The sequence below is a fragment of the Lycorma delicatula genome, chromosome 13 (genome assembly GCF_047948215.1).
Source record: "Lycorma delicatula isolate Av1 chromosome 13, ASM4794821v1, whole genome shotgun sequence".
NCBI lineage: Eukaryota > Metazoa > Arthropoda > Insecta > Hemiptera > Fulgoridae > Lycorma > Lycorma delicatula.
Genome location: NC_134467.1, coordinates 34518158 through 34529929, shown reverse-complemented (window position 1 = coordinate 34529929; position 11772 = coordinate 34518158). Strand labels below are relative to the sequence as shown.

At 29.9% G+C, this 11772-nt stretch overlaps 1 protein-coding gene across 1 annotated transcript in view; it reads left to right on the top strand.

Moving 5' to 3' along the window:
• The first annotated feature begins 5193 nt into the window (after positions 1-5193).
• Positions 5194-11772, top strand: part of LOC142334053 (metabotropic glutamate receptor 2-like) — a 794082-nt gene continuing 787503 nt past the window's right edge. The window contains exon 1 of the mRNA XM_075381719.1: positions 5194-5521. Coding sequence (XP_075237834.1) covers positions 5194-5521 — 328 coding nt within the window. The remainder of the gene's footprint in view (positions 5522-11772) is intronic.

Genomic DNA, 11772 nt, shown 5'->3' with positions numbered 1-11772 from the left:
TCTAGTGGTGAACGCGTTTTCGCAAATCTCCTGATTTGTAAGTCGAGAGTTCCAACATTTATATCCTAGTAAACGGAGTTATTTTTACACGGATTTGAATACTAGATCGTGGATATCGGTGTTCTTTGGTGGTTGTGTTTCAATTAACTCCACATCTTGGTAGTCGTCATCCTGAGACTGTACAAGACTGCACTTCACTTATACTCATACATATTATCCTCATTCATACCCTGATGTAATACCTGATGGTGATTCCCGGAGGTTAAACAGGAAAAAAACAAAAAGTAAAAATAGGGTTACTCATAATCAAGTAGGTTATTTTTTATTATATTTTTTTTAATTTTTAAAAAAGTTCTAAATTGGCAAAATTTAATTTCATAGATTAATATGATATAAGTAATTAACTTGCGCCATAGATTAAATTTATCAATCTAAAATCAGCTGATTTTTTAAGACGTCTTTTTTAAGATTCGAGTCCTACTAAAGTCAATTAATTTTATAGATTGATTAGAATGCTAGACCGTGGATACTGGGGTGCGTTTGGTGGTTATGTTTCAATTAACCACACGTCAGAAGTGGTCTACATGAGTCTGTTTCAGATTACATATTTACCGGTACATTTTCACTTTAAATTGAACTACATCTGTAACAATTAGCAGGCCTGACATGCCAATAGCAGTAATTTAATACACATACACACCCGGACGCGATAATAGCTGGAAAAATGGTTACAGTAAACAATCGATAGATAAATAATTAGTAAATAAAATATGGTTATCTTTTTCATTAATATTTTTTTTCAAAGTTATTGAATAACAAGAAGAAAGTTAAATAAAAATAAATTACAAGGAAATTGTAAACCGTAGGGTAAAAGTCTCTCAAATATTTCTTAACAAGAATTTCTGTAATATAAAAAAAAAATGATTTTAACAAAATGAGACTGATATTAAAAAAGTAAGACACTACTACATTTCTATTATCAAAATCTGTTATTAATTTAGAATTTTCCATAAAAAAAATACATGTTAAATATATGTAATAGAAAATAGATATATATATTTATAATAATAAAAAATAAACAGTGTTTAAGCTTTCCACGTAATAAGAAAAAAAACTCTTACCGGGCCGATTTCATGTATTAAACAACTAATAATCATATGAATTGTATTATTTCTGTAAATGTAATATTTTTTTTTTGTCTTCAGTCATTTGACTGGTTTGATGCAGCTCTCCAAGATTCCATATCTAGTGCTAGTCGTTTCATTTCAGTATACTCTCAACATCCTACATCCCTAAAAATTTGTTTTACATATTCCAAATGTGACCTGCCTACACAATTTTTCCCTTCTACCTGTCCTTCCAATATTAGAGCGACTATTCCAGGATGCCTTAGTATGTGGCCTATAAGTCTGTCTCTTCTATGAACTATGTTTTTCCAAATGCTTTTTTCTTCATCTATTTGCCGCAATACCTCTTCATTTGTCACTTTATCCACCCATCTGATTTTTAACATTCTCCTATAGCACCACATTTCAAAGGCTTCTAATCGTTTCCTCTCAGATACTCCGATCGTCCAAGTTTCACTTCCATATAAAGCGACACTCCAAACGTACACTTTCAAAAATCTTTTCCTGACATTTAAATTAATTTTTGATGTAAACAAATTATATTTCTTACTGAAGGCTCGTTTAGCTTGTGCTATTTGGCATTTTATATCGCTCCTGCTTCGTCCATCTTTAGTAATTCTACTTCCCAAATAACAAAACTCTTCTACCTCCATAATCTTTTCTCCTCCTATTTTCACATTCAGTGGTCCATCTTTGTTATTTCTACTACATTTCATTACGTTTGTTTTGTTCTTGTTTAATTTCATGCGATAGTTCTTCCGTAGGACTTCATCTACGCCGTTCATTGTTTCTTCTAAATCCTTTTTACTCTCGGCTAGAATTACTATATCATCAGCAAATCGTAGCATCTTTATCTTTTCACCTTGTACTGTTACTCCGAATCTAAATTGTTCTTTAACATCATTATCTGCTAGTTCCATGTAAAGATTAAAAAGTAACGGAGATAGGGAACATCCTTGTCGGACTCCCTTTCTTATTACGGCTTCTTTCTTATGTTCTTCAATTAATACTGTTGCTGTTTGGTTCCTGTACATGTTAGCAATTGTTCTTCTATCTCTGTATTTGAACCCTAATTTAAGTGTGATATGTATTCATATAAATGAAATTGGACTGGTAAGAATTATTATTATTTTTTTTTTTTTGTTTATATGGAACGCTTAAACATTGTTTTCATCTATTATTGTATATTTATTGTCTATTACATATATTTAGCATGTATATTTTTTAAAGAAAATTCTAAATTAATAACAGATATCTTGATAATAAAAATGTAGTGTCTTTCTTTTTCGATAACAGTGATGATTTGTTAAAAATAATTTTATTTATATTACAGAAATTATTGATTTTTGAGCGGAAGAAATGAATTCTTTTCTTTCTTTTTCCTGTTTAGCCTCCGGTAACTACCGTTTAGATAATTCTTCAGAGGATGAATGAGGATGATATGTATGAGTGTAAATGAAGTGTAGTCTTGTACATTCTCAGTTCGACCATTCCTGAGATGTGTGGTTAATTGAAACCCAACCACCAAAGAACACCGGTATCCACGATCTACTATTCAAATCCGTGTAAAAATAACTAGGACTTGAACGCTGAAACTCTCGACTTCCAAATCAGCTGATTTGGGAAGACGCGTTCACCACTAGATCAACCCGGTGGGTCGGAAGAAATGAAATCTGCGAGACTCTTACCGTAGGGTTTACAATTTCATTGTAATTCTTTTGGATATCATTCCATTTTGTTAGATCATTTTTTTTATGAATTACAAATTTGTTATCTTATAGATTTCTTATTAAAATTTATTGTCTAAGAAAAAATAAATTGAATTTCACGGCCAATTTTTTTTTTTGTTGATAGTCAAATCATTCACTTCATATCATATTTTTCCATTTTTAATAAAACTAGTATAATGGAAACTTGTATATTACTTTGTAAGTGTAACCCTCGAATTTTATCGTTAAATTCGATTTTACGAATGGAATTTATTTCTGTTTTATTTTTCCTTTTAAATGAAACTAATATAAACTCTTGTAAACTAATTTTTTATTTTTTTATTTTTAAAGAAGTGATGGAAATTAAGAAAATTTGTTTCATCTTCAGTACTGTCATTTACGTAACAGCAATTACTATTAAAATAAGCTGTAGTATATTTTCTTTTAAATTTTATGATTTCATGTGCGTTATCAAATTTTTGTACGCTTCCTAGTACTATCAAGTGCTGCTATCTAGCAGCACAATTCATAAAGGTACATTAAAAAAATGAATAAAATGACATATTCGAGGCCCGCGGTTCATCAAATAGAAAAAAAAAACGTTGTCTAACAAAATTCGAGGAATTTTTGAAAGTATTTTTTATTAAAAATTCAAATTGAACTGAAATATAATATTTTCACGCTTATTTTTTTTCCTCATTTTCATTTAACTTTTAGATTTGGTCATGTTTAGAAGTGTAAACGTAGTTCGTTGACTTCGTCGCCTCTTACCGATGAAGTTCTAACAAACTCCGTGGTTATGTTTTAAAAATAATTTATATTTATTTTTAATTAAATATTAATGTGTTATTTTATATTTTTTTAGATGACAAACCAGTTCAGTTCATTATCATTATGAACAGTTATATAAAGAAAATTAATTTTGATTTATCAGATATTTTATAAATATATTTAAGGAGAACTTTTGTGAGTGTTTTATTGAAATAAAATGTAAAAGTGACATCTGTGAGTTGTAAAAAAAAAATTGAACAATTAAAATATTTTATAGACAATAGCTATATTTTATTTGATTACGTTAAAATATTAATTATATTACAAAAACATTACTTTTGAGTGATTTTTTTTTTCTATTTGTAAAAATAAACATTTTATATTGTGTCTAGTTGAATGAAATTAGAATTTATTATTAAATATTTATGAATGTATAAAACTTGAATCATTTATAAAAAAAAAAAATGGTTGTGAGACGTAAAATATTACCAGTGTGTGAATAATTTTTCTATTTTTATTTTTATTTTTTGTGTTAATCGATTAAACATGTAAGTGTACAATGACATAAAAAAAACTTTACAGTTCAGTGTAAAATAATGACATTAATCGATGATTTGTTTCTTTACGTATGCATTTAACTAAATTATATCTAAAATAAATAAATAAGGACTACATTATTAATAAAATGAATTTGTTTACGTAAAAGAACAATTTTTAAATAAAATGTAAATACATATTTTTTATTGATATATAATGTAATATGTAATATTCATTCATGTGTAAATATTACGAGAATTATTTTTATTAAAAATATAAATAAATAAATATTTACACATCGCAGTAAAAATAATAAAGTATAATACAAAACGCTATAATATAAATGAAAATAATAAAATAAAATAAAATAAAAAAATAAACAATGAATCGAAATAAAATAAAAATAACAATATTGAATCAAAATGAAACGTAGTAAATTATTATTAGGTCGAATTAATGATATCAAATTATATTTCGTAAAAAAATATGTACTCATATTAATACTTATATTAAATCTACCAATAAATGCTAATATAAGGCATAAAAATAAAAGCGATAGAAAAATATACTATTACAATTTATATAATATTAACAATTATAAGAATAATCAATTCGAAAATCTTCGACATCATCATCATCATCATTTTCACCATCATCGATATCAAAATTTAAATAGCTATAATGAAAATAATTATAATAATAGAATTTATTATAATATAACATGGAATAATATAAAAAATAATAAATTAACAGAAGGTAATATCGATTTAATTAATGGAACATCAATATATAATTATAAATCATATAGATTGATCGATAAAAAGATTTTATCAGATAATGATACTAAAAGTAATAGTTATAAGAACAATAATGATTATTCAATGATAAATGATGGTGTTAATGTTGAAAATAATTATAATACAATGAGAAAATATCATGATTGGTCGTTTACTAAAGAGGGCGTGGTTAAAAATAGTGAAGAAATAGGCGTGGCTAATAGTGATTGGTTAAATAATAATGAAAGGGGTGTGGTTAAAAATAATAATAAAATGTTATTGGTTGAAGAAGGTAATCGTTATAATAATGTTGAAACTAATTTAAATAATCAAGATAAACAGATTTGGCCAATTAAAAAGGAAGCTACTTTAGAAGGTGAGATAATACTGGGTGGTCTTATGATGGTTCATGAACGAGAAGAAACGGTTACGTGTGGCCCAATTATGCCAGAAGGTGGTGTTCAAGCTTTAGAAGCAATGTTATATACGCTGGACGTTCTAAATCATCGTCCTGATGTAAAATTTAAGATTGGTGCACACATTTTGGATGATTGTGATAAGGATACGTATGGTTTGGAAATGGCTGTCGATTTTATTAAAGGTAAGTTAAAATTTTAATAATTTTTGATGTTGTGATTTATGTTAGTTTCATGTTTTTAATTTTATCATGAAAAATTTCAACAAACTATATATTTTCTTTAGAAAATAATTCTTCATATATACGTAATAATGATTTTAATTTTATGGTAAGAAAAATATAATAATAATAATAATAATACCGATTTATAAAACTTGTTCAATCGTTTGATTAGTATCCCAAATGATAAGAATTTTAAACAGTTTTATCAATAGTTTCTTCTCCTATGGTCATTCACGGGAACCGGATGTTTTTAAAATAATCATAAAAAATTGAATATTTACTTTAAAAAAGTTTTATTGGTACTGAAACACTTGTTAAATCAAACCATTTGTTACTTAATCATGAACGAAAAATTATGTCCGGCAAGTGATGTCCATTTTGGGCAATACATTGTTGTAGCCTTTCACGGTAACTGGCCTCAATTTCTTGCAGCATGTCTACATCAATCTGAGTGACGTGATAACGAATTGCGATCTTTAGGTCCTCCAATGTACGCAGTTTATTGCCGTACACACGCGATTTCAGAAAGCCCCACAGAAAAAAATCACAACTACTCAAGTCGGGGGGACCGAGGGAGCCAAGGAATGTCGCCGAATCTGGAATCGATCCGTCCCGGAAACAAGTTACGGAGAACAGCCATCGTTGTCCTCGCTGTGTGGGTTGTAGATCCATCCTGCTGGAATAACACATTTTGAAAATCGATTCCCCGGTTTCGTAACTCAGGGATGAAAAACGTATTCAACATCCCAATGTAACGATCAGCTGTTACAGTTACGGCAGCGTCATTTTCTTCAAAAAAATTTGGTCCAATAACACCGACCTTTCCTATTGCACACCAGACACCTTTGGGCTATGAAGTGGTCTCTCGTGAAGCTGATGTGGGTTTCTTTCTGCCCGATACCGGCAATTCTGTTTGTTGACGAAGTCATTCAGATGAAAATGGGCTTCGTCACTCATTAACAATAACAAATTTTCATTTTCTTCAAAAACGGTAAGCATTTGTCGAAAAAATTGTAATCGCTGCGTGAAATCTTGCTCGTTTAACTGCTGCACGACGGCTATCTTGAGGATGGAAATGCAGGTCTGTATGCAGAAGTCGTCTTACCGTAATTGTGCTCATTCGAAGCGCTGCTGAATGCCTCTGAATAGAGCGGCGTGGGCTTCTGACAATGGCTTCCCTTACTCGTTCAATGTTCTCCGGAGTGCTAGCAGTTCGTCGGGGACCTGGTGGTTTTTTCTTCAATATTGAACCGCTTGTTCGAAGGTTGTTTACCCATCGCGATATTGTGTTACGAGAAGCAACACTTGCATTACGATGGATATTAAACTGACGGCGGAAATCTCGCTGAACAGCAGTTACGGATTTGTCATTTCGTACAAAACTGTCTTACGCGTACAGACGTTGGTATAGCGACTACAGCTCCATCTCAACGACTAAAGTGTAAATGCTATGAAAAAAGGAAATGTCAAACACCATCCCCTCCCACCACAAACGCCCGAGTACAACTCACTTCAAAAATATCTGGTTCCCGTGAATGACCCTGTGTAATGTTATATCAATATAAAATATATAAATATATATCTTCTTCATTTTTATAAAAATGTTTGTTTTTTTTGTCCCGTATGCGTTTCTATACCATTCATCCGATTGCGATGAAACTTTCGTGAGTTATTGTGCGAACGCCTGCGAATGTTTCTAAATTAGTTTAGACTCGCTGGGTGGCGTCGGGACAAAGATATTTTGGAAAATTTTACTTACGTTCCGAATTGGCTCATATACAGAATGCATATTAGTTACATAAAAAAAAATGGAGTCGAGATATTTCGAAAAATTGTATTTATCATATGTGTTACTTACATGGGAAGAAATACCTATGCAAAATATGAACCTGCTAGATGGCGCTAGTATACAGATATTTAGAAAAATTGCATTTATTACCCGATTTGGCTCATATTCAGAATATATATTATCTATGTGAAGAAAAATATTTTTCTGTCGAGATATTTACGAAACAAACAAATGTACCGACTTTCTTCTTGTATATTCATAAAAGGCAATGTTCGTATAAGTGTCCTCTATAAACTAAACAACTACTGGACCGATTTAAGAGCGGTTAAAAGGGAATCGTTGTAAAAAGGGAAATAGGGAAAAAGAGAAGAAGGGGAAAAGGGAACTAGAGGAAATGGGAGAAAGGGTGATTTGGAGAAAAGTAAAAAGGAAATAGGGAAGATGGGACAAAGTGAAAGGTTAATTTTTTTGTAATTCTGAAATTTCTATATTATTAATATTTTATCAATCTTTCAACTGTGTTCATTTAATCAACATATATACTCAAATCGAGCAGTAGCAAAGCATTGCCGGGTCTGCTAGTAATGTAATAAAATAGTAAATTAACTGAATCCTTTTGCTTTTTTTATTTAATTTTAGAAATAGACTTATCACAGTATTTTTCAAGAAAGAGAGAAAATTAATTTACTGATTACAAATATTACAATTTATAAAATCTGACTTACTGCTCTATTTTATTACAAATGCGATATCTCTACTAGTTTGTAATTGTATAAAGTTCCACTTACCAATATTTTTAAATATATTTCCAAGTACTTTTGGAGTTGTTACTCCATCATCAGGAATTTCTTATAAGATGTAAATTCAAAATTTATATGTGTATGTATAATTATATTTAAATTAAAATTGTGACGTTCATAATAAACAGTCGTCAAGAAATAAAAAAAATTATTTAAACGTCAATAAGACTGTAACATCATGTCCGTAAAATGTTTACGACTATGTCGTAAACATCTTACAGATATGACATTACAGTCTTATTGACGTATAAAATATTTTTTTATTTATTGACTGGTTATTATGTACATCACAGTTTTAATTTAAATATAATTATACATATGACATATGAATTTTGAATTAACATCTTATAAGAAATCCCTGATGATAGAGTAACAACTCCGAAAGTACTTGAAAATATATTTTTAATTTGTTGGTAACTGAAACTTTATTTATACAATTGTATTAGTATCAATGGGGTGCTAAATGATTCGAAAATTAAATCTATTCTTTATGTCAGAATTTTGTTAAATATAAAAGTTAAATTCTGTTGCAATTATTATTTTCTACTAAATCCATATTCTAAGTATTATTTTAAAGGCCAATAATACCAAGAACTAATTCCTTTTTCTTATTAATATAATATTTATTGCAGTAAGAGTTGATGAATTTTATTTTATTTTTAGTAAACATTTAAAGATCTTATATCATCAATTCTTGTTTTTTCAGTTCTTTATTTTTCAAACACCGTAATTAAAAACTACTGATTTGTTGTGTGTAAATTAAGAGGAAATTATAGAGAAATATATATTCTTTTCAGTTTTAGGTTTTCTTCATTTTTATTCATATAAATCCTTAATATTTGTATCCAAATTTATATAAATTTGCCGCCGCTTCGCTCTGTGCTATATGCGTAAAGAGCTTAAAAATATTGTATATAGCTTTTTAAGTAATATTTTGACTGTAGCTCTTATATTTTTTATTATTACAATTTAGTAGTTAGAATGAAATATTTAGATAAATAATGTATTTTCAGAATGAAATCAAAAGGATTATTAAGTACTTAGCTCCCAGTCCAGCAAAGTCCAGGAGTTTAATCATTCAATTTTTTTGGAATTGCAATGGTTATGTATTTTATAATTGTTAACTATTTGAATATTTATGAAATCCAGATAGTCAATTTCAAGGTGATAATCAAAAGTTGATTTGAGACCTATAATATTTCTTTCTATCTTTGAACTCGATTTTGAGCAGAGCGTATACGTTGCTGTTAAAGTCTTTGAAATCTCACATAGATTCACGTTGTGTATGATCACAAATTCTGGTGACCTCTTTTTATCCGTACCTGTGACCTCGCCGACCTGAACGTTATGAAAAGTTTTAATACAAAATTGAAAGTTTAATCTATCGAGATTTTATTTATGGCTTACCTTGATAAAACTTCCCAGATCAGTAAATAAAAATCTACAGAGTTCTGCTTTGGTTGCATGAGGTTTTGTTCCTTTGGGTCGCCGCCCGGAACAACCTGGTTGGTTTAGTGGGGACGCGTCTTGCCAAATTATCTGATTTGGAAGTCGAGAGTTCCAGCGTTCATGCCCTAGTAAAGGCAGTTACTTTTATAAGGATTTGAATATAGGTTGTGGATACCGCTGTTATTTGGTGAATGAGTTTCAATTAACCACACATCTCAGGAATGGTCGAACTGAGACTGTACAAGACTACATTTATATTCATACATATCATTTTCGTTCATCCTCTGAAATAATACCTGAACTGTAGTTTCCAGGGGCTAAAAATGGAAAAGGTCTCCGCTCGATTCAAGACTAGAGTCCTGATGGGGATCCCCGTAGGGACTCCCCATTTAAGGCATAAGGCACTCAAAAGAACAAGACCCAGCCCATGAGAAGGGGGATGAAGATTACGGCATTGCAGGATTTGGAGTTTTCTTCCTGAGGGTTAGAGACAGGCATAAAGTAAACGATCCAATCGGCAAGTCGACCTTCCTTGCTGGATATTCAGCTGGTGGGCGGGAAGGTCCATTAGAGTATTCCCTTGGACGACTGTGTTATACCTAACTGTGAGGGTCCGAATCGGGGGAAGGGATATAAAAAATATAAAATCAATGGTCACCACTCGATTAGCCAATGACACTAAATTTAATGAAACACATTACAACTTTCTGAAGAAATCGATGTCAATATCGAAATTTAATATTTCTCAAACAATCAAAACTTGTTAATTATTCGTCATTTCCTTTAATTTTATTAACAGATTAATTGGTTTTTTCAAATATTACAATAGTAATACAAATTAGTCTATTTTAGACAGTTAAATTTCGTTTAGTAAATCACATAATTCTGAAAAGTCGATACTGACATAGTCGATGATCGTTTTTGACAATGGCATTCAATATAGATAGCGGTTTTTTCCTCCTCTTTCGCCTACGGGATAAAGCAGGTATTATTTCAGAGGATGATATGTAGGAGTGTAAGTGAAATGTGCCGGCTTTCATGGGGCGAGCTGTAGAGTCTCGGCCTTTCATCAGTAAATCCCGGGTTTGAATCCCGATCAGGCATGACATTTTCATACACGCTATAAATCATTCATCTCATCCCTTTGAACAAAATACCTAACCGTGGTCCCGGAGGTAAAAAAAAAAAAAATAATGAAAAAGAAAGTGAAGTGTAGTCTTGTAGTCTCAGATCGGTCATTTTTGAGAAGCGTGGTTAATTGAAAACCCAACCACCAAAGAAAACCGGTATCCACAATCTAGTATTCAAATCCGTATTAAAGGAACTGCCTTTACTAGGATCTGAACGTTTGAAATCTCGACTTTGTAATCAGCTGATCTGAGAAGACGCGTTTACCACTAGAACAACCCGATGGGTAGTGGATTAAAATTAGTAAAAAATGTTCTAGATTATTTAGGTATATTTATTTAATTTATGATTTATATAATAGTGAAAATGGGGTGAGGTTTCAACTTTAACAAAAAAAAGGTTTCCGGGGTTCACAAGAAAACTAGAGTTAAACTTTCGTAATGATTGTTTCAGTCATTTTCCCGGTTTTTGAAAACAAACGAAAATTACGTTCCCTGAAATTCAATAATATTTCTACATCCAATTAAATTAAATTTTTTTAATCTCTGATGCTGATTTATATTCAAATAAAAATAAACTAGAATTTTATTTTCCCCATGAAATAACAGATGAAAAGTTTCCTTACGTGAGCTGCAATAAATTTTAATAGTTCATTATTTAACTTAATACAAATAGGTAAATGAAAATGTACTTTCTAAAATATTTTATGTAATTTCAGTAGGGATTATTTCAAAATATATATAATATTTTAATATAAATTCTTATTTATATAAATAGTTTACTTCCTATATTTTCAATATTGTATTGTTGCGTGACTATAGATATTTATCATGACTATATCTACCACAAGTCTGCTAAATCAGATTGATAAAATATGATTTTGTACAGTCGGTTACCTGTGAGAATACTGCAATGTGACTTATTTATTTTTCATATTTCATCAATGAATGTACGACGTTATACATCAAATATTATTTGAAAATATATTGTATTATTTGAATGTATTTCTGTATTTTATTATTTTTTCTATTTATTTTATTTGTGTT